At 34.4% G+C, this 25,435-nt stretch overlaps 1 protein-coding gene across 4 annotated transcripts in view; it reads right to left on the reverse strand.

Annotated features, from left to right (window-relative positions):
- The window catches only part of Tmem117 (transmembrane protein 117), a 453,899-nt gene that overhangs the window by 362,002 nt on the left and 66,462 nt on the right, over positions 1–25,435 (reverse strand). For all 4 annotated transcript variants that reach the window (XM_078014851.1, XM_078014852.1, XM_040280778.2 and 1 more), the window contains one exon: positions 2,797–2,929. In XM_078014851.1, the coding sequence (XP_077870977.1) occupies positions 2,797–2,929 (133 nt within the window). The remainder of the gene's footprint in view (positions 1–2,796; positions 2,930–25,435) is intronic.

Raw genomic sequence — 25,435 nt, forward strand, 5'->3', positions numbered from 1 at the left:
CAGTTCTGTTCTAGATAACCCTCGTGATTCTGTTCTCTGTGGCAAAACATCATGGGACTCCAGCTTAGCCCATATTTACACCCAGTTCTAAAACTGGAAAAAATAAAATAAACCAATTTTAAAAAGTGGACCAGTATGGGAAAATTTCTTTCTTCTCCCTCTCTGAAGCAGTACAGCCACTCACTGCTCATACTATTCCTGAAGTCTTGTTGTTTGGAAAGGAGTCCTAAAATATATGAACTCAAGTCTAGCCTTCACTGAAAATTCTCTAAAACACTTTTGGGAACTGTGCTAGGCCAGTATTCCTAGAGAAATTCATAATCAAAGACAGACCGAAATCCTCCCTGCAAATAAAATTCAGTAAATAAGAATCCTGAATTCCTCTAGCACTGGCAATCATCTGATATAAACCGGTCAGCTGAGATGTCGGTGTGTTTAGTGTCCGTTCCACACTCAGACGCCATCATTTTCTGCCCCACATAGGATGAAGAAATGCCTAAATAACAGTTTCCCCTGAAGAAACTCCAAAGTACAGTTTATCTATTTGCTCTTAGAACTGAATTTCCTTCAGATTTACATTTCTACTTTGAAGTGTTCACTAGTTCAAATGATGTGTATCATGAAAGTGGGTAAATATCTTTTATAAACATTGATTTTTTTTAATCTATAGAACTAAGTAATTTGTTCCTGGCTTTGGAATTTTTTTAAAATGATACCTGTAAATCTTCTCACCAAAACATCCTTTTCTAGAAAAAAAAAAAAAATGAGGTGTGTTGTTAAAGGATTCAACAGTTACATAGAAACATGTGATAATGTATTTAGTCTGAGAATAAAAGAGAACCACTTACAATTTTCATTAAGATAGTACACATAAATTCTAAACTATTATCTTATTTCCTGCATGTTCTTACTACTCCTTTCAATTGTCAAACTCAGCTTATGCGATTGAAATTCAAAGAAAGACTAGTATACACGTGGCAAATGAGTAGCAAAACCAGCCCTCAGTCAGATCTGTGCTAGCTTTTCAAAGGGTTGTGTTACTCATATTCACTACTTAGTTTTTCAACTCTTTCTCTACTGCTGCTTAAAATGAATATTTAATTAGAATGTAAACTTAGGAAAGTGGCAAAACCTCTCTAGTCCTCAGTTTCTTAATCTGTAAAATGGAGATGATATCTATTGCATAGGGTCAGTGTGAGATTTGAGATGATTCATGTCTCATTAAGAAGTGCTCAGTAATTGTTAGTTGTCATTAAGATTATTTTTATTATTAGCTACTGCATGCTTTGCAGTGTTTAAGGTATTATTTATTACCACATTTGATTTATCTTCTACTTTCTTCAGAGTAAGCATTTCTGGTTAACATATTCCTCACTAGCTCCATATAAAAATACAAATAGATGAAAAAGTAACTTCTGAGCAAAGAATATATTTTATATACTACATTATTATTATTTCTGTTACTAAAAATAATACACATTCTAAGCAGCCCTAGGTTAGAGTCTGTAACTGCATCACTTAAAAATAGATTCAATATTAATAGCATCAATTCTAACTACAAGAAACAATTACAAAGCATTTTAATAACTTTATGAGCTCTGAATATTTGATCTAAAATTGAATTCTTGAATTTATCACTTCTTACCAAGGACTAAAGTATAAAACTTGTAAAATATCTGATTTTCCCTTTAAAGGTGGAGAAAAAACAGAATTTTAAATTATCTTTCATTTCAGCATTGAACATGATGCTAAAATCTATACATAACATCAAAAAACTGCTTACTATAGAACTGGCAATAATCTTGCCTAGACTAATATTTAGAAGAAAAGGATATTATCTGGCTTTCTAATCTGTTGGGAAGAGTAGATCAAGACCTTCCTTAGTAACTATCTCAATGAATAACAAATATCTAAAGTGATTTATTATTAACACTGAGCTAATTTCTTAATGCTGTAGGCTAAACCAATCTCCTTGTATGCTGCCCTTAAAATTTACTGAGGGCAAACCAAGAGGAAATTATGCCAAAGGACCAATCCTTGTGTCTTATTATATAATGAAAGAACTGGAAAAAATTAGAGAAAACTGCAATCTACTTATCAGCACATGTTCATATATAATGATTTGATAAGTATTTAATTCAAGGTAGCCTACTTTTGAAATAATCCATTTATAACAAAAGTCTCTCTACTGAACTGTCAAAAGAGTAAAAAATAAATAAAATAAAAAATAAAAATAAATAAATAAGAGCTAGGGTGGTAGTTCAGTGGTAGAGCGCTCGCCTAGCACATGTAAGGCCCTGGGTTCAATACTCAACACCACATAAAAATAAATAAATAAAATAAAAGTACTGTGTTCAACTATAACTAAAGAATAAATAAATAATTGATCAAAAGCCACAAATGTCAAGTACCTTATTTAGCCAGGCACTGCAGAGTGTTAGAAATGAAAACATGAAGATCCTCCTTGCATCCTTGCTGTACTAACGAGGTGAATATAAGCAAGTCACTAAGTTTACTATTTCTCATATTCTGTCACTATAATAAAACTAGTACCTGCCCTCAAACTACCCCACAGAAAAGTCTGAAAATATAAGGAACAAATCTAAGTATTGTAAAATATTATGTTTATTGGGAAAAAAAAATTCTGCACGCCTTAAGGAAAACACAATTATCCCTCTTCAGGGTAGGCTATTTGTGAAGGAGATTCAAGTTACTACAAACCAAAAAATTCTGATTGAATTCTTCTGAATTTCAAACTTAACACTCACCACAGTAGAAAGGGGAAAGATAACCTACCCCATGTTGCCATCCATCAGAAGAATCGTGTTGTATATGTGAGAAAAGATGAAGAGAAAGAGAATTGTACTGAAGAACATCGTCATCCAAGATCCATGATCCTCTCGAAACATTTTTAACCGCAGCAACTGACCTGAAATATAAATAGTATCAGAAATCAACAGACATTGTAAATCAAAATACACACATCTCTATTTTATTAAATCGTTATGTTCTCACTAAATTATGAAGTCTTTGCATAGGACAGTTTTATGGGTGAAACTAATAAATAATATCTTTATTTATTCTTTTCTAACTAAATGATCATGAATAAAGTCTAAGATAATCATGATATCACACATGATACTGTAGAAAAATTATCCTAATATGAGAATTTAGTATCCAGAGACCTGTTCATTATTGTGGCATGAAAACAAAATGAATTAGCACACACTACTTGCTATTTTTTATTTCATGAATGTGTCTTTGGTTCATACTGAAACTACTTAAGGCAAGTGATAGAGGAGTTATGTAAATTCCATATCATTTCCTTTTGCTTCATTAGATCCATTCTTAATGTTGGTCAGATGATAAAATGAAGCACAACCTCATTTATAAAAAAAAAAAATACAATTGTTTAAAGTACATGAAGACCTGAAAAAGAAATAAAATCTTTGTAATAAGTCACAGATGACTTTAAAATAATTCATACTCAAGAGCAGTCACACGAGCAAGCTCAAGGGGGACGAAGTCGTGGATGTGTGTTATGGAGGCTGGTGTGGATCTCACCACAATATGATTTCCACTCATATCCCTAAAATCCCATTCACAAAGACAAATACCAAACTTAGAATGTTTAAGTTCAAATACCTTAAGAAAAAATATTTTTAAATGAACACTGAAATAAAAATTACCAATATCACAATTAGTCCAAACAGATTTTTTGATTTATGATAAAGGAGAAAAATGAGGGCACTAGTGTCCCGAAAGGTTAGATTTTTTTTTTTAAGTGAGAATAATAAAAAATTGAACATAGATCACCCTGGTCTCTCCCAATACAAATTTTCTCTGTTATACTTATCTCCATTCTTGACAAAGCATGTATGAATAATAATAGGATAGATTATATAGATGTAGAAATTATAATTAAAATTGGGTAGGTCTGAAGTCATAATAAAATTTCTCACTAGAGAAAATATTACCTTTTTAAAAGTTATGAAATTATGTGTGTGTGTGTGTGTGTGTGTGTGCGCGCGTGCTCTCTCTCGCCTGTGTGCACGCACACGTGCATTCGCACCCATGCATGCTTCCATCTGGAAATGACCAATCTAGCTCTCATATAGCCATAGGAAAAATATAATAGGAAAAAATAATCTTTGAAGATTTAATTACTGAACTTTCCCTTGGATCTCACTTTTATTAAAATAGCATGTTAATGTCATTTGGAAACCAGGCTAACAGAAACACTATCCTACTTAAATTCTTAGATGGAACAAAAAAGTAAAAAGGCAGATTGGGTTTCATTACCTGGTTTCTTGACCTGTGCTAGAGAAGCAAAGGGCAAATATGAAAGTCAGCAGAACATGACTGCATAACTGAAAGGAAAATGTGGAAAACTCTCTACTGAAACAAATAATACTAGTATTGAAAATTATCAGATTATAGAACTTGTTGATTAATTGATCCAATTAATTAATTGATCCAATTAATTAATGGAAAGCCAGATATTTTCAAGCCTCCACACAACACATTGACAGGAATATGACAGTTAATAGATTTTAAGCATAGACTGCTTAGAAGTAAAAATATATGACATACATATCTTAAAGCAAACTACAAAGAATATTTACTCATTCCTTAAACAAATATTTAATGTGTGACCTTATATGCCAGACAAGGTCCTACGTGTCAGAGATACAGCTGTGAGCAAATCAGGAGAGGGCTCAGAATCAACAATTATTTTGAAATGTAGAGGAAATACGGTCTTGTTTTAGACTCATAAACTCTCTTCACTCAGGAATGCATCTGTTGCAAGTCCTTTTGGCATCAAACCAAGATCTATTTATTTAATTCAGTAATTTATAACCAAGAGCCACAAGAACTGGAGATTAGAGTTCATTTAAGATTTAAATGTGAATTTCTTTCTTAACATATTCATGTGTCAAAAAATTATTAATGGATGTACTTTAAGAGTCAAATAATAATGGTGGTGGTTTTAAGAGTGAGTTGCAAATAAAACATTGTGGGTTGACTTGCACTGGCTGAAATAATACAAGTTAGTAAAAAGGAGAAACATGACAGTACCATTTATGCTGTCATTGCAAGCTGATTGTCTGGTACTAATTTCGGCCATTAGAGTCATTAGAACAAAATGGCAGGTTGACATGGCTTGAAATTCACTGGGAAAAAACCATAAAAGTGCTACAATACATTAAGGTTAGAACTGGTATTGACCCATATTTTTAGTCAAATTTCATTGTAAGTTTCTCGTGGACAACTTTAAAATTAACTCAATGATTGATCACCTAATACTAAAAACGTACATACAGACCGCCATCAGATGACTGCTCTCAAAAATGATATTTTAATACAATCCAATCAAGAACCTTGGAGCTATCTTAGAATATCACGTGAAAATTTACTATCTCTGCCCTGAGGGGTGACCATTCGTGGTGTTGGCATGGGACAGTAGTGATTTATAACTATAATTCTGGCATAATTAATAATAGTGACCTCCCTCCTTTCTGAAGTATACTGGTTTGGATAATACATTATAGTTGTCTCTCAGTATCCACAGAGGATTGGTTCCAGAACTTCCAAAAATACCAAAATCCATGGATGTTAAAGTCCCTTATATAAATAGCATGATATTTGTGTATAAGCCATGTACTTCCTCCAATATACTTTAAGTGATCACTAGATTATTCATAATACCTTGTACAATGTAAATGCTACTAAAATGCTTGTTATACTGCAAAGTTAATTAATCTGTCCATTTTCAGTAGACATGTAATGTTTTTCAAATATTTTCAATCTGTGGTAGGTTGAACATGAATATATAAAGCCCATGACATGGGGGGCTGATTGCATATGCCACATTTCCTATAGGTCACAGAGTGTGCAGTTTTGTAACATTTTTCGTTAGAGGAATTTCAGGAAATAACAGAGTAAAAACATTTCTTATAAGTCGACAGAAGAAACAAGCATCATTAAGAATGGTATATTTCTGTGACTCAGGAGGCTAAGGCAGGAGGATCACAAGTTTGAAGGCAGCCTCAGCAACTTAGCAAGACACTGACTCAAAATAAAAAAATAAAAAGAACAGGGAATATAGCTCATTAATTGAGCACCCCTAGGTTCAATCCTCAAGACCAAAAAAAAAAAAAAAAGAGTGATACATTTTTGACATGACCATATATATGTATTTATAAATCTAAGTATATGTTTATGTTATAAATAAGATCCATCTTTTTTTTTAAAGAGAGAATGAGAGAGAGAGAGAATTTTTAACATTTATTATTATTATTTTTTTTAGTTCTCGGCAGACACAACATCTTTGTTGGTATGTGGTGCTGAGGATCGAACCCGGGCCTCACGCATGCCAGGCGAGCGCGCTACCGCCTGAGCCACATTCCCAGCCCCAAATAAGATCCATCTTGAATTATGCAGATCATCAACCTCGATATGGTGAAGGTGAGTGTAAATATACTTTGGAGTCATCAGAATAACCTGGTGTTACACAAACCTATGCATCTATTGGAGGTGAGGTAAGAGTGGGACTGCTAGATACAATATTAGTAAACTGAAATGGCCTAGAATATCAGAATCTATCCTGGAAATTCAATGGGCTTAGGACCACTAAGACACCAAAAAACTTTAACAAGATGATTTAGAAACATATTTAAAAGTATACGACATGCTCATATACTTTGTGGAAGACATAGGTAGACAAGTGTAAAAGAAAATTCTTCAGAAAAAAATTTTGCTTCTGTAATCTCATTAGCAAAAGAATGAAAAGGAACATTTCATTTCTACCTCACTGCCAGACCTTTTTAAATCATGGTTCTTTTTCAATCATGGCCCTATTCTTGGGAGGTTGTTAATGCAGAGGATCAGAAAGAGCTGAGGCTTCTAGATTCATAAAGAATACATGAACTTAGGTCTCCAACATGGCAGAGCATTTAGGGATGATTTGGTGAATTCTGGTGAAGATCAAAGTATCAAGGGTCATGGCCTTGGAGATCCAAGTTTTCATAATGATTTAGTCCTCAGGGAATGAATGGGGCAGATAGTGCAGTCACCTACCTCCATTAGAAGCACATGAGCTGAGTAGATCAGTCATGTTAGAGCCATAGAGCCAAACAGATGATAGAATACCATCACCCAAGCAGCATTAGAAGAAGGGGTAGAAAGGTAAATTCAAACTGAAGAATTTATGTTCAGAACTCCTATATTTCTGGAGACTTCCATAAACCTTTAGTGATAGAAATAGTCATCTAAAAAATTTACCAATATTGTACCCTCTACTCACCTCATAAGGCAAAACTCAGAGCAAGATTATTTTTTTTATTGGTTGTTCAAAACATTACAAAGCTCATGACATATCATCTTTCATAAATTTGATTCAAGTGAATTATGAACTCCCATTTTACCCCAAATACAAATTTCAGAATTCCATCAGCTACACATTCACATTTTTACATAATGCCGTATTAGTGACTGTTGTATTCTGCTGCCTTTCCTATCCCCTACTATCCCCCCTCCCCTCCATCTTCCCTCTCTACCTCATCTGTTGTTGTTCAATTCTCTCCCTTGTTTTCCCCCCCTTTCCCCTGACAACCTCTTATAAGTGATTTCGTATAACATTAAGGGTTTCCTTCCGTTTCCATGCAATTTCCCTTCTCTCTCACTTTCCCTCCCACCACTCGTCTCTGTTTAATGTTAATCTTTTCCTCATGCTCTTCTTCCCAGAGCAAGATTATTTTAATTTAGAGAAAAAAGTATGGCACTACACATAAGATGCTGACTAGGAAATATAAAAGGGGAAATGAGGGAATATTTTCCTCCAGAGGACTCCAAGCTGAAATTAACACTATTATCCATTGAGACTTCTGCTCCCAAACCTCCTACACAATTTGGCCATCCGCATACACAAGAAACAAATGGCACCTGCAGTGATTTAAAGGAGTATATCTACTTTGTTAAAGTCAGAACATTGGTAAAGACACATTATCAGGCATTCACAAACCAGCAAGGATGTTTTCTGTTGCAAATAACAAAAACAAAACTAAAACTAGTTTAAATTATAAGGAGTCCTTCTTTATTTGCTTTCTTCTCAGATTTTCTTCCTTTTTTAAGATAATTTTTGCTCCCTAAACCAAACATAATTGGTTTTCGGCATACAATAAATGTTCAGAAAATAATGCAAACTATTTAACTAAAGGGATGGAATGACTTCAATCAAGACTTGGTCCAACACACAAGTATTATTACTGAAGGCTTGATTTATCTCCATTTCATAATTTCAGCTCCTTAGGTTGGACTCTCATCATAGCTAATGGCACATACCTTCTCCTCCGATGCACTTTCACACCTTTTTGTTTCCCAGAAGACAGAAGAAGCAGTCTTAAGGAATGTGTCTTCATTTTTGTCCAGGGAGGATAAGACAATGCTTTTACCCTCAACAGATATATGAAAAACTGTTCAACATTTCTAGCAATTAGACAAATGAAAATTAAAACTACACTGAGATTTCATTTCACCCAGTCAGAATGGCAACTACCAAGAATACAAGTAACAATAAATATCAGCAAGGATGTCAGGAAAAGGTTCACTCATACATTGTTGGTGGGACTGAAATAAACCAATCCCCAAAACCAAAGGCCGAATGTTCTCTCTGATATGCGAATGCTAACACGCAGTAAGAGGTCAGGTAGGGAAAAATTGATGTCCATTGGATTAAACAAGAGGGAATGAAGGGAAGTGAGCAGGGATAGGAATAGGAAAAGGCAGTAGAATGATGTGACATAACTTTCCTTTGTTCATATATGAATACTGGACTGTGCAACTCCACATCATGTACAATCACAAGAATGGTATAAGTTATACTCCATGCATGTATAATATGTCAAAATACACTCTACTTTCATGTATACCTAAAATAAATAAATAAATAAATAATTTTAATTAAAAAAAATAAAAACAATGATTAGCTAAGCCTGTCCCACCTGCTACACTCTGAGACACAGATGAAATTAGTTCCCTGGCACCTTCTTGATCCCTAAGGCAAGTGAAATTTGCCTAATATGTTACTGAAGAATACACAGCCATAAATTGGAAAGCTCCAGAGTCCTTGAGTCCCTGTTTGGAACAGAAGTGACTTCCATGTTTGGGACTGATTGTGAGTAAAAAATTTAATAGGTCTGAGGCACTATATAGTATTATTATATTATCTCTTTATTATATTTCATTTTACTACCTACTGTGTAGATACTACACTATCTATAAACTGCAACAAAGTAATGACCTTTTGTTACCACTGTGTCCCCACAATATGTTCTAGGATTTGAATATAGTTGGTAAGTCACAATACAATCATCCCCAACATTAGCTGCTGTCACCACATCAAACATTAATGTGCTAAAGCTTTTCCTTGTTCTTTTCAATTCTCATCCTATTCTCCTCAACATCTATTCAAACTTCCCCTCAGAGCTTCTAGGTAAAGCCACTTTCACTCTTAGAATATGACATTGGTCCCAACCTCTAAAAGGTATTATCGCCATCAAACATGATTTCCTTCAACCTCCTGCCCACTCACACTCCACTTGTCTAACTTCAGGTATATTCATACTCAGAAAAGACCCTATCTGTGGCTTTATAAAAGAATACCTTCCCCTCCCTGGGGATCTTGCTCCAACCATCCTTCATCTTCTTTGTACCTCCAAGCTCTCCTTTTCTCCTCACTCTTTTTCTCCTGCCTCAAAAGTTTCTTAAGTCAATCCTAAAACTAATACTTACTTGATCTCATGTCCTTGGACTATCATCCACTGTCTTTGTCTTTTCATGCAGACTTCATGAAAGAGGAACCATGACATCCCTCACTGAGATCTTACTTGCCATGCAAACACAACACTAAAATTCTTCTGGCCAATGTAATTTACCTCAACCACTGCCAACTCCAGTAGAAATATATTGACCTTTGAGATACTAGACATCTTGGCTGCATATGACATAGTATCCTTTTTGACACTCTTCCTTCTTGACTTCCATAACATCAATGCACCTTTTTGATTCTTTCACTTGTCGCACAAATTATAACGTTCCCATGGTCTGTCCTGAGTCTTTATCATATCACAACATGGCCTCATCCACTCTCGTGGTTTTAACCCTCAGTATTTCCAACAGAGGAGTTTCACTTGCCCACTGTCCTTCTGGATATTCTATTGGAAAATCAAACTCAGTATATAAAAACAAATTAGAAATTCTCACTCTTTGCCCCAACAAATAATAATGCCCTCATCTCCAATGTGGCCTTTCTCATCCCGAAATCCATGCCTACTTCTGAATTTACTATTTTATCATTTTCAGAATAACTCCAGGTAGAATTCATTCTTCTTGCTTACCTTCCATTTCAATCAACACTCCTATTAATTTAGGTCCTTACTTGAATATTATTCTTTCAAAATTTAGGTTCTCATTTTCTCTGGATGAGATTTTTTTTTCAACAAATGTATAAGTGTCCCTTTCCATCTCAAATTCATCTTTCACAAAGCCACAGATCTAATAAAATGCAAATATGGTCACATGATCCCTTTATTTAAAACATTTCAATGATAATTATTTCCCTTTTTATGTAAAACATGAAATTATCATTATTTCCCCCATTGTATCAAATCTAAGCTCTTCAACATTGCATAGAAGACATCACTTGGTTTGATGCAAGCTTACCCCTCTCTCATTACTCTCTACCTTCCATTCTGTTTCCACTAAGACTAAGCTGGCCATGGGTTTTTATGCTGAGCTCTCTACCTATCATACTCTTGCTTCCTTTCCCATCACTTGACTAGTTCCTCTACTTCCTATACTCCTTGAAATGCATGTCAGAGGCAATCTTCTACAGATCTCCTTGTTAAATAGTTCATATAGTGAAGTAACCACTCAAAAGAGCTTGTAGAATGGACTCAGAGGAGCTAAGTTCCTCTCAGTGCAGACAAGGAGGAATAGCCCCTTGCCAGATATGATTTAAGAGATTTGATTATACAATGTTTCAGATACAGTCCAATTCTGGGATTGTATAATTTGTTTTGTCAGTGAAAAAATTAGCTCAAAATCTGATAACTTAAATGACTACTAGCTTTTTAAAAAGCATTATCCTTATTAAAATAAAAAGTGGTCCTCCTTATGTTTTATCTGCCATTATATGCCTCTCTCATTTATGAGACAAACCTAAAGTCACGTACTGCAGATATTCTTTAAAGGTCAAGGTAATATTTAATATTTTAAATACTAGAATACCAAATGTAAGAACTATTTCTTATGGCTGGAATAGAGAATAGAATATAAAATTAAATTGGATCCTGGCATTTGAAAATTAATCAAATCACTTCAAATCAGATAAAAATGAGTACACGAAGTACTCGTTACAGATTTGTGTAAATTTATGTAGTTTATAACCACATGAATCCTATTTCTTTCTTTCATTTTTTTCTTTAAAATTTAAAATTTTAACATAGTACAAATAACTACAAGAAGAGAATTAAAACTCATAGTATAGCTCAGTGGTATACTTAGAATATATGAGGTCCTAGGTTCAATTCTTAGCACCAAAAATTTAAAAAAAATATATATATAAGTAATATAAATAAATAAAGATGAATACAGGAATCATTCCAAGATTCAAATATCAACAAAGAAAATTATCTAGCAAACACAATAGAATACCATTAGGGAAAAAGGGTACTCTCAGTAGACAAACTTGGCTTTATACAATAAGATCATAAAACTTTTGCTCCCCAAGGGCATTAATCCATTAATATTCAGATCAAATCCTGTTACTTCAGTGTACAAAGAGAATTTTAAAACACCGCACAGATGGTTACCTTTCCCTATTAGAAGTAGGAGCTTACTTAAAAAATGTTTGTTATTCACTAAATTTGGCAGAAAAACAAACATTGAAAATTGAAATATAATTCCTTATAATACTAAAAACATTTTTAAATGTGAAATTAAGAAGAGATTCTAAAAAGAAAGTAAAGTGAGAGTGCAATTAGAAACTTGCAAAAGTGATAGTGCTCCCAGAGTGAGTTTAATGCCAATTTTTAAAGTGTATTAAGATACAATTTTAATAAAGTAAGAATTTCTTAACTAAACATGTGGAATAAACTATTCTCTCTGAAAAACAGTAATAAACCTTCCATTTTATTGAAAGAGTCCAAATGCAATGTTTTACTATTATAATTTGACTCTGACCATTAAACCATTCTTAGGCTTAACTAATTTAAATTCCTTACTATTTCTCAACAGAAAAATCCTAACACCAAAGGGAAAGAAAAGGCATTCATTTATTATTATCTAATACTTTACCTTTTAAGTAAAACTAGGCACAGATAAAAAAGAAAATAAATTTACATTATATCTTAGCTTGTAGCCCAAGAAAATATTTAGTAGCATACTTAATTTTATATGTAAAATATACTTCATAGTTTTGATAAAATCCATTTGGTCTGTATTTTACATACAGATGTACTAAGTAGAATCATATGAAATAAAATTTCTAAGGTCAAACCCAATTTTATATTGTTCAAACAAATAAACCATAATAAGCTTAGATTAAAATCAATTATTTTAAAAGCATAATTATTTCAACATGTCATGATCAAAATTCTTTTAATCTATGCTTCTAATTCAAGTGAAAGCAAATAAAATATTTTCTGAAATATTAGAAGCGGTCATCATGTCTATTTTATGTTTTGAAATTGGCAATGGAATAGAAAATACAGCTCCCTATTCTTCAAAATTAACATCACTACTATTATTTAATTCTTATATATTCATCATTATGCTTGTACCAATTTTTAATAATAATAATATACTTTTAAAATAGGTTCTTATTAAATTTCAGGCATTTTATTAACCCAACTAAAAAGGAAAGCAGTATGAAGATACCTTAGAAAACCTGGAATGGAACCACCTATCTCACTCCTGTATCTATACCCAAAGGACTTAAAAACAGCACACTACACTGATGCAGCCACCTCAATGTTTATAGCAGCTCAATTCACAATAGCTAAACTGTGGAAGCAGCCTATATGCCCTTCAATAGATGAATGGATAAAGAAATTGTGGTATACATACACAATGGAATACTACTCAGCATTAAAGAAGAATGAAATTATGGCATTTATGGATAAACGGACAAAATTGGAGAATATCATGCTATGCAAAGTAAGCCAATCTCAAAAATCCAAAGACCAAATGATTTCTCTGATAAGTGGATGCTGATCCATAATGGGCAGGGGGCAAGGAAAGAAGGGAGAAACTTTGGATTGAGTAGAGGAGAAAAAAGGGAGGGATAGGTGGGAGGGGAAGTGTGAGGGAGGAGATGGTAGAATGATACAGACATTATTACCCTTATGTATGGGTATGATTGCAAGAAAAGTTGTGCTCCATTTGTGTAAAAACTATTTTTTTTTTTAAAAAAGGAAAGGCTGACGTCCCTGGTTTTGACCTGTCCTAATCAATCATAAGAGTTGGAAGCCAGGCCCCTGACCACAGGCAGGGTGGAAGAGAGAAGAGAGTCTGTTTTCTCACAAACAGAAATATTGGAAAAGGAAAGGAAAACCAGATCAGAGGTCAAGAATGGGCCATTACATTCACATCTCCAGTATTCCTATTATCTGTCTCCAGGTATCCAGGTCTCTATTTTTATCCTGTGTCGCAGTCTGGCTGGGCACAAAATCATGAGCCACTCAAGCAGGAACAAACTTTATTTCCAAAACTCCCACGAATGCCATGCATGAGGCCTTCTCCCAGGACATACTACACCAACAGGAAATCTCTCCTCCGGATTCCCCTCCTACAGCACTTCCCCAACCAATGGGAACTCCAAAGAGCTCCAAAGTAGCAGGCCTAGGCAGACAGCAGGGGTCTAAGCTCCAATTGAATGCACATCTTAACATAATCATTATCATCTCAATGGCATGCTGGGGTCACCTTTCAACCAAAAATGCCATGCATCATTCCTACTTGGCTCTCAGCAATCCCAGATTTGTTTTTTATTTATAGCTCTCCTCAAACTCTTGCAGACTTGCATCTTGTACTTGCAGATTTATTATTCTGTCTACACCTTCCATTTTTATAGATTTACTAAATAAAGATATTAAAAATTCATAACAGAAATCTAAATAATAGAGTACTAGTATCAAACACAGAGAGATATTAATTACAGTTGCTTTGGTTTTCAATTCCCCAGTTATATCTCAGAATAATGTATTCTAACTCCTTTGTTTAATAAATAAGAAAACTGAGGCATAGTAGAAATAGCCCAAGAATGGTCACACATAAAAAAATTTAAGACAGAGTCTTGGTCTCTTTTGAGGAACTTTAAGGTGAGTAAAGGAGTCTATCAATTATCATTTCTTTCAAATCAAGAGTAAGAACCCTTTGGGAAATTCTGTAATACAATTCTAAGCTAAGATTAAAGTAGAATCAAAAAATCAAGGCTCAGCAATCACTTGGATAATCAGCACCAAAACGGGTGTTTTTACTTCAGGTAAAATAAAAATGTATCTAATACTTTAAAAATATATCAGTATTATGAAGTGGAAGCAAAGTAAATCAGACAACATAAGAATTTTTGTTAAAAATTTAATAAAGGCTGTTTTACATAAAATTTTTATGTGGTAAGAGTCACTTGCCCTATTTTACTCAGACTCCAAAGCTAAAAACAAAAATTAGAAATAATAGTATAATTTTAAATACTGAATGTTTTTATATCAATGTAGTAGGTCATATGGCAAAGTATTCATCTAATTGACAATATTTTCATAATTAAAAATTCATGTACTACATATTTGTTGAGTACCTGCTATGGGTCAGTGATTTGTAACTTAAATATAATGGCAAGTGGGGAAAACAGATCCAACATATATTTTATGCATAGTAAGAGAAGTTAGGAGACAGGGAGACTAGTAAGATAAAAATGAAACAGTGCCAGTAAGAAAATTAAAAATCTAGGGTTACTTTAGAACAAAAGGCCCAGAAGAACACTAAGAAAATAAAATAATACTAAGTCTGGGGATACTGCAAAGTAGAGGAACTAAACCTGAGTCTTCAACAGAAATCAGGATCCTCCAAAGAATCTGAAGTTGTCTTAAAACTATAGTACCTCCTGGATTCCAAATTTGGCAAATGCAAATACTCCTTGGAGAAAAACAAGCTAAATTTAAATCCTCAAAATGTAGATAAATTATAGTATTACAATATGAGCTAAAAATAAAAATTCACCCAACATAAAAAAGAAATGTGAAAGTTGACAGCAATAGCAAATAAAGTATCTAAGCAATACAAGGACTTTATATATTGGAATTATCAAATGTAAAGCATTTTTAATCTGCTATATCCCAACTTCACATGCTTAGGAATTCTTCTTCCTTCTTAAACATATGGAATATAGTTATAATTTCAACATCTGCATGCACTTATTATATGAACAGTACCACTACTGGATTCTTCTATTGGATATTCTTCTTATTATGGGTCATATTTTTCTGGTGATTTTTTAGTAGGTGACAGGCATTGTGAAGTTTTACCTTCTTGAATGCTAGATATTTTTATTATTTATGAATACTCTTGAGTTTATTGTTGAGGATATATTTAAGTTACTTGGAAATAGTTTAATCCTAATAAGTCTTTCTTTTAAGCTTGTAAGATGGCAGAACCAGAGAAGTCTTTAGGGTTAATATTGTCCCACTAGCATTCTTCTGAGTACTATATCTGATGCACCATAAATGACAAGGTTTTGTCTTTCTACCTTGTGGGCCCACTATTCCTGGTCCTGTGTGAGCTCTAAGAATTCTTCCTGTATTCCTTTTGAAGTTCTTTCCCCAGCCTTAAGTGGTTTCTCACATCATTACTCTGTTAAAAAATTTGAGAAAATTTGCAGCTTTCTATAATAATTTCTCTGTGCTCTTCTTTCCTCTATGGCAGTCTTCCCTCAAATTCTAGCTGTCCAATCCCCCCCACAAGCCCTGGGCAGGAAGTGTTGGCACATACCTGTAATCTCAGTGACTTGTGAGACTAAGGCAGGAGGATTGCAAATTCAAGGCTGGCCTGAACAACTTAACAAGACCACATCCAAAACAGAATAAAAAGTGTTGAGGATGTAGCTCATTGGTAAAGCATGCCTGAGTTCAATCCCCAGTACCGCAACAAAACAAAATCTACTCTGTTTTTACAACTCAGGGAAACTCCAGGTTCTATCTGATTTCCTTGTTCCTATGTTGAAGTCAAGAAACTGTGTCCAAGAAGTAAGCTGGAGTAATTGTAAGGCTCACTTATCTTAAAAGACAAAGATCTTAAAGTCAGACAATGAAGACAAATACTTTACAGGAACAATAATTATAGAAGACTTCCCAACAGCAATAGTGGATGTCACAAGACAGGACTTCAAAGGGCTGACAAGAAGTAGCTATCCACCTAGAACTATGCACCTAGAAAAATCACCTATCATGATGAAGGCATTCACCAGAAGCATCAAAGAGCAAATGAGGCAGCTGAGACTTAAAGGGCCAAGATGGCTAAGAGAAAGAAATGCATTTTAGATGAGACCAGTTTATCATTGCTCTTCCCCTTGTAGATTTGCTGATTACCAATGTCCCTTAGGGATGAAATGGAAAACTGTGGCCTACACTTAGAATCAATGTCACTGTGTCAGAAACACAAAAATTGAAATTTATGTCTACCTATGAACTCATGACATGAGAGACCAAAATATCAGAAAAAGGGAAACTATAAAAGTAACTTAAAATTCTAACACAATCTCTCACAGAGCATTTTCTAACACCTAAACTACGTAGGTGAGAGGAAAGAGCAACTAGAAAACAGCTGATAAGAGAAAAAAGCTAAGTACACATTTTAGTAGCATCACCATGCTGAGGAAATAAAAATTGGAGTTCGTGGTACATCAAAGTAGAAGAAATCTGGGCAATGTCAGGCTTTAAGTTGTAATACATGAAGGGCTACAATGCAGTAAGTAAACCAGAAACAGACCAGTCCAAAGGAATCCTGAAATACAGGTTCTATTTTCATGACAGAAAAAAATTAAGTATTTCCTAGGAAAGATTATATAAGCATGAACATTTACTGTTCTACAAATATTATCTTATAATATTCAATTAAAATTATGCATACAAATAAATAGAAAACAAAAAATTACTGAAAACCAAGAGAGAAGTCAATTATATAAGCAGACTCATTAATAATGCAGATACTGGTGTTATAAGCATAAATATCAAAATGACTATAACTAATATGTCCAAAAATGCATGAAAAGATTATTAATTTTTCCAAAGAACTGGGATCTCCTTTTTTTAAAATCAACTAGAAAATTTAGAAAAGAAAAAGAATAATTAGAATTAATAACTGATAAATTTAACAACAATTATACATATACATGCCTTGCTGGATTCTATTTATATGTTTCTAAAAATTGCAAACCAAGCAGAACAGTGATTCCTAAAAGTATGTAAGGACCGGCAAGAAGAGTTACAAAAGCTCACAAAGAAACTTTTATCCTGGTTGTAGTGACAGTTTTACAAACATAAACACAGGTCAAAACCATATACTTAAATGCGTGCAGTGTCTTGACTGTCAATCATACCATAATAAAGTTGTTTAAAAATAAAAGACAATAATATCATTTAAGATGTAAAATATGTGTAATTTGATTTTTTAACAAAAACATGCCAAAGGCAAAATGCGGTACATGAACAGATGCTATAAAATTTATTGGAAAATGTTAGCAACAGCATTTAGACACTAATGAGTTATCTGTGTTGACTCTCCGGGATAATCACAAAAAGAATAAAAGCATTTATAACTAACAAAGGAATGGAGTAGAAAAAAATAAGGTATAAAAATATTTGGTTTATCCAAAGGAATGCAAAAAGAAGGGAAAAAAGAACAAAAGAAGTATAAAGCAAATCAAAAACTAATACTATAGCAAAACAATAGATTTAAATCCAAGTATGTTGATGTTTACATTATGCAAAATTATTAACTGTCACTATTAAAAACAATTGCAATAAAGATTCTTAAAATGAAGGAAAATGAAAGCAAAAACTGAAACAGCATAACCCCTAAATACCTTCTTTTCTAAAGATTATATTTTAGGAAGAATGAACCTCACTCCTGAAGTGATCTCAGAAGAAATATCTGAGACAAGAAGGAACAGTGGGAGAATAAACTGATAAACATCTTTAAATATATATATATATATATATACATATATATATATATATATACATATATATATATATAAAACAATAAAATTAATGCCTATCTTCTTCTGAGACTAGAAAAGAAATAGAAAACTAAACAAAATCCCATGTGAGTAAAAGAGGTTAATCATCGTTAAAATGTTCTAAGGAACTTTGACTATTTGGAAGATGATTACAATATTGATCAATGATAGTCTTGCTGGGTTTTTAAACATGTGTTGTAAATTTCCAAGCATAGCCATAGCCACTAAAAGGTAGCATTGGATGAATAATTTCTAAACCCAGTAGAGGAATGAAAAGGGATAGAAAAAAGAAAAGGACAAACAAAATTCAATCAATCTGATCAGAAAAAAGAAGGAAGGAAGGGAGTTCTGCTAATAGAAAATGTAAAAAAAGTTTGCAGAATTAAGACCTCATATAAATGCAATATATTGATCCTGCTACTTAAGAACAATAATTTATAGATAAAATACAGACAATTGATTAAAAAAAAAAAAGCCAAAGATGTATGTTTGCGTGAAACGTGTACAAGAATACAGAAGTGTTGGAAATAATAGACTGTAAAATTATACAGCCAACAAAACTAACTGAAAATAAGCTAGGGTCGTTATTAATCATTATATTATGACCAATATTAAATTCTTCAGGTAAATACAATGATTTTTAAATTGATAGGAAAGATAAGATTAAATATATCGATAAGGTTGAGTCAACAATATAAAACAAAATTTGATAGAACTATAGGGAATATTAGGAAATCCATGACCATAGGGTAAGATTTTAACTTCCCTCTTACTTATTGATATAGGTCATGCAGACCAAAAACAAGACAAAAAAACTGACCAAGAAATAGAATATTTTAATAAAACAATTAAAACCCGATTAATGGACTTTACATTAAACTTTGCAGACAACAATTAAAGAATGCAGATTTTCTTCTAACATACATTTAAAAATTAACTATATACTATGCTATAAAACATCTCATTAAATTAGACATCACTCAGACCACATTTCTAAATACTTCTCAAACTACTCCATAGGATTGAAAGGGAAGGAACCCTTCCAAACTCATCCAATGAGACCAACAGAGTAACAAAAAAAAAAAAAAAAGACAAGGACAACACAGCAATAACAAACGAATCTATAGACCAATATCATAATGAACACAGATGCCAAAATTCTCAACAAAAAACAAGTTGAATCTTTTTCACAGCATATGAAAAAGATCATTCACCGTGGTCAAGTCAGGTTCAGTCCTAGGTAGGACACAAGAATAGCTCAACCAACACAAATCAATGACCATAATATAGTATATCAACAGAATGATAAAAATCATATGATCATCTCCATAGATGCAGGAAAAGCATTTGATAAAATTCAATATTAAGACTAGGGCAAGGGGCTGGGCTTATGGCTCAGTGGTAGAGCACTTGCCTTAGCATGTGTGAGACACTGGGTTCAATCCTCAGCACCACATAAAAATAAACAAATAAAGGTTAAAAAAATGCATTTCTTAAAAAAAAAAAAAGACTGCAGTAAAGGACAAGTAGTTGATTATCAAAGAAAAGGAAAAGGGTAGATAGCACTTCCCATCAATCAGTTGCTAACAGCCTGGGGGGGGGGGGGTGCGGGGTAAGGAATGTACTTTCCAACACAGGCAATCACTCCCTGGACAGTTCTCTTCCTGCCTTTCCTCATTTTTGGTCATGTAGGCAGAAGAAGAAAGGAAACATAAAATATCTCTCTCTCTCTCTGTCTCTCTCTTTCTCTCCCCCTCTCTTTGTCTCTCTCTCTGTGTTCTATCCCTTAAATAAAACTTGTTTTCTTGCCTCACTGTTTCTGGGTGTTTAATAATCAACACTAGGGGAATGAGGACTCAATCCTGATTTTCAAGACCAGCATCAACATTACTTCATTATTAAAACCCTGAAAAATTTGGTGTAGAAGGATCATACCTCAACGTCATAAAGACTACACATGACAAACCCAAAGACCATTATACTGTATGAGTAAAAACTGTAAGTATTTTCTCTAAGGACGGGATCAAGATGAGCTGTTAACTATCACCACTCTTACTACAGTTTAGAGTACTAGCCAGAGAAATCAGTATAGAAATAGAAAGGGAGGAAGTCAAACTGTATGCTTGTAGATGATAGATTCTCTGCGTAGAAAAACCTAACGACTCCACCAGAAGATTAGTACTGGTGTACAAATTCAGTAAAGTAGTAGGACACAAAATCAACATATAAAAATCAGTAACAAATTTGCTGAGAAAGAAATCATGAAAACAATCCCATTCACAAAAGCTATAAAAGGGTAAGATGACTAGGAATAAACATAAGCCAGGCTATGAAAACCTCTATAATGAAAATTACAAAACAATGATGAAAGAAATTGAAGAAGACACATACACACACCAAAGAAATCCTATGTTCATGAACTAGAAGAATTAATACTGTTAAAATGTCCATATTACATAAATATTATTAAAATGTCCATATTACAGATTAAATGCAATCCCCATCAAATACTCATAACATTCTTCACAGAACTAGGAAGAAAATGATTCTAAAATTCATAAAGAAGTACAAAAGACCCCAAGTTGCCAAAGCAATTTTGAGCAAAAAAGAAAAAAAGCTGGAGGCATTATAATTCCTGAAATGCACTTCGGAGCCACACAGAGGTTAAAAGCAGTATGATAGAGGCATAAAAACAGACACATAGACCAGTGAAACCGAATAGAGAGCCCAGAAATAAACCCGTGCATCTGCAGCAACTGAATTTCTGGTTTAATCAGCTTTTTCACTGCTGTGACCAAAAAATCTGACAAGAACAACTTTAGAGGAGGAAAAGTTTACTTTGGGGCTTATGGTTTCAGAGATCTTAGTCCATAAACAGCCAACTTCCTTCTTTGGGGACCAAGGTGAGACAGAACATCTTGAAGGTAAGGTGTGGTGGAGGAAAGCAGCTGGGAATTTGGCACCATGAAGCAGAGTTCTGCTCAACAAAGGCACCTCCTAGAGACCCCACCTCCTCCAACCATACCCTACTTGCCTACAGTTACCATTCAATTAATCCCTATTAGGGGATTGACATTGATTAGATTAAGATTCTCATAACCCAATCATTTCACCTCTAAACCTCCTTGTGTTACCTCACACATGAGCTTTGGAGGAATACCTAATATTTAAACCATAACATTCCACCCTTGCACCCCAAAAGCTCATGCTCATTTCACAATGCAAAATACATCTATTTCATTTCCAAAAGTCCCCATAGTCTAAAGAGTTCCAAGACTGCCCCCAAAAAATCCAAGTTCAAAGTCTCTTTCAAAAACTCAAGGTAAAAACCTCAGTGTAAGCCCCTATAAAAATCAAAAGCAAATTACCTATATCTAATATATAAAGATAAAAAGTAAACATTTCCATTCCAAAAGGAAAAATAAGAAAGAAGAAATGAAACCAAAGCAAGACCAAAATCCAGGTGGACAAACAAGTCCTGTAGCTCCATATCCAGCCTCTAGGTCATGGAGGTCTTCTCCAAAGGGCTAGTGTAGTTCTCCCCCTGTGACCTTGCTGGTTTGCAGCTTACAGGGGCTCTCTGTTGGCTTGTCTGTGCTCAATTCCTGCAGCTTTCCTCAGCAGATGTTCCAGGGTATTGGCGTTTCTTAATCTCAGGGGTCTCCACTGAAGTTTTGACTTTTCCTCCTCCCATCTCCATGCATTGCCCTCTCAGGCACAGCCTGCAGGGACTCCAACCCTGCTGCACTTTGGCCTCTCAGGCCCTCCTTTGAAATCTTAGTGGAAGCCTCCATGATCCCCTAACAGCATCTGTATTCCTGCAGAACCTGCACCATGGGGTTGCCACCAAGGTGTGTTGCCATCTCCAGCAATAGCCAAGCTTCAAGGGACCCTGGCTGCAGCAGCCTCTGAGTGCCTGGGTTGGCTGAGTATGTTAAAAAACTTCCTAGGCACTTCTGTGCAGGCAGAGTGACCCACTGGTCTGTCTCAAAGGGATTTTTGCTTTTACACCCAAGAGCCTGAGAGGGTGTGGTCTTGCCAATTCCTGAGATGCCCTTGAGCCATCTTTCCTAAGGTCTCCAGGCCAAGTATTTAGCTTTTCTTTAGTGGCAGTATATCTTTAACAACCTTAGACCCAGTTTTACTCACTCTTCTCTAGCCTAACTCCAAGTGTTTTCAGATCTTTCTGCTTTGCTTTCCTGTCCTGATGACCACTTGGCTACAAGCTGGCAGCAGTATCCATGCTATATATATATATATATAAAATATTTAAACCATAACATTCCACCACTGTACCCCAAATATATATGCATGTATATACATATATATATGATTATTAAAAGAGTATTTATTAGATTGATTTACATAACTAGAAGCTGAATAGTCCCACAATGGCCATCTTCTGCAGGCTGGAAAGCTGAAAGAAGCAGTAGTTCAGCAGCATCTGCTGCTGCTTCCTGGTTCTTACAACTTTTGTTCCATTTAGGCCTCCATCATATTGGTGCTACCCACTTAGGGTGGGTTTCCACTTCAGTTCCTGTCCCACATGCCAATCACTCCTAGAAACACCCTTATTGAAACACCCAGAAACCTCAATCTTAAACATTTCTTAATCCAATCAGGTTGCCAATTCAGATTAATCCATTGTGAGGAAGGCCTTAGGCCCGAGCCTAAGCAACTTGATTTTAAAAACTCTGGTTTGAAACCTGCATTCTCACCAGGCATACCCACAGAGCCCTCCAGTGTGGCCTCAAACAAGATACTTCCTCTCACCCTGATAAACAGAGTGAAGCCCTGGCAGGCTGGAGAAGATCAGGGTGGAGACCATCAAACCAGATGTTTCTGACCCCAGGATAAATGATGTCACTGAGAAATCTGTGGTAGCTGATAAGGATTGAAAGGGGGGTCAAAAGCCCCCAAATTTAGTACAAATAATAGAGCAAATGAACAGGGATTCAGCCAGCCAAAACAAGGATGCACTCGAGCTGGAGAGCCTGATGAGGACATGACATCCCATCACTTGTCATCGTTCCTGAGCCTCTGGGTGATCCTCACGGCTCTCAAACTCTACCACCTGGTCTGGACCATGGTGAGAACGGCAACTTCTCCCTACCACCCTCTCCTCAACCAGTCGTCCACTCCACACCAGGAAAAGCCTGCCTTGGTTCTGGAACTGGTCACTACGGTCTGAGGGAGTGTGCATCTGCTGAACATAAAGCAAAAGGCTTAAGACTTTTGAACTTAGCCTGCAGAGGGAATGTCTGTCATTAGCCTATCATGATGAAGTGTGTTTTGCAGTGCTTAGAATTAATCTAGAATTGTTTGCTGTGAATTAATTAATCTAGAAATGTTTGCTGTGCATTGATTATGCCTATTGCAGTGCCTAGCATTAAGGACTGTCGTTTTCTTGATTAAGAATCTATGGAGTAAAATTGTATTGAGTAATTTGAGTGAATAAAGCATTGAAAGGGGCAAAAGCACGTGGACATTCTTTATTTCTCCCCTCGACCGCATACGTCACAATTTTGCCCCCTTGCGACATCAGGACAGTGCCAAAAACCTACATTAGAGAAATGATACCTTCTTCAATAGGGGTTATGGGAAAGCAGGGTACCCATAAGCAGAAGACTGAAACTCAACCTCTGTCTCTCACCACGTACAAAACTGAACTCATAATAGATCAAGGACCCAAATTAAGACTTGAAGCTCTGGAACTACTAAAAGAAAACATAGGGAAAATAGTTCAGGACATTGTTACAGGCAGATTTTCTGCTAGGACCCCAAAAGCTTGGGAAACAAAAGCAAAAAACTGAAAAAAGAAATTATTATTATTATTTTCAAACTAAAAATATCTACACAGCAAAGAAAATAAGAAGAGTGAAGCTACAACCCCCCTAAAGAATGGGAGAAAATAGCTGCCAGCTATTTATCTAATAGAGGGTTAATATCTTGTGTAAATAAGAAACTAAAAAAAAATTCAACAAGAAATAAATAATCCAATTTTAAAATAAGTAAATGATCTGAAGACATTTCTCAAAAAATATATAAATAGCCAACAAAAATATGAAAAAATGCTTACCATCATTAACCATTAGGGAAATGTAAATAAAAACCACAAGAATATATCATTTCATCCCAGTTAGAATAACAGGTACCATCAAAAATAAAAATGCTGGCAAAGATGTAGAAGGAACTTTTATTCACTGTTGGTGGGAATATAAATTTGTACAACCATTATGTAGAACAATATGGAGGTTCCTCAAAAATAAGAATAGATGTAGCATATGATCCAGCTATCACACTTTTGAGTATGTATCCAAAGGAAATGAAATCAGCATACCTAAAAGATAACTGCACACCCAGGTTCACTGTGGCACTATCCATAAAAACTAAGCTATGAAATCAGCCTAGGTACCCATCAATAAATGTATGGAAATGAAGGACATCATGTTAAGTGAAATAAGCCAGATACAAAAGACAAATACTATATCCTCTTTCTCAGATATGGAAGCTTTAAAAAGTCAACATGAAAGTAGAATAGTGATTACTAGAGATTGGGAAGGGGGAAGAGGGGACGTTGGAAAAGACGGGGGGTGCATTTGATCAGTGAATGTTGTATGCATATGTAGAAATATCACATAAAACCCCATCATTATGTATAATTAATGTGTGTTAGTAAAAATGTTTAAGGACCTATAGTGATATTCAACAGGTTATTTGTGAAATTCAATGTACCTTAGAAATCCTCTAGTCATGGCAAATAAGGATTTTACTAGTAGTTGGTGAATGAAAACATCCATTGTACAATTGGTCGGTATGGAAGGTTCTTTCTCAGGAATTACAAATGTGTCATTAATCGCAAAATGTATGTGAACCTTATATTTTAATATAATTATTGTGCAATAAGAGAAATTAATAACAAGTTAAAGAATTTTATACCTCTTCCTTGAGAAATTTAAAAACATTTCAAAATAATGCATAAATAAAATAAAAACCCTAAAGGAAATTAAGAAATTTTAGAATTGAATAATTACAAATATACTATATATCAAATATTCAGAATGCAACAAAAATAGCACAAAGTGGGAAATTTGATCTTCAATTACTTATATTACAAAAGAATGGCTAGATATCTATCTA

This window comes from Ictidomys tridecemlineatus, chromosome 6 (assembly GCF_052094955.1).
Source record: "Ictidomys tridecemlineatus isolate mIctTri1 chromosome 6, mIctTri1.hap1, whole genome shotgun sequence".
NCBI lineage: Eukaryota > Metazoa > Chordata > Mammalia > Rodentia > Sciuridae > Ictidomys > Ictidomys tridecemlineatus.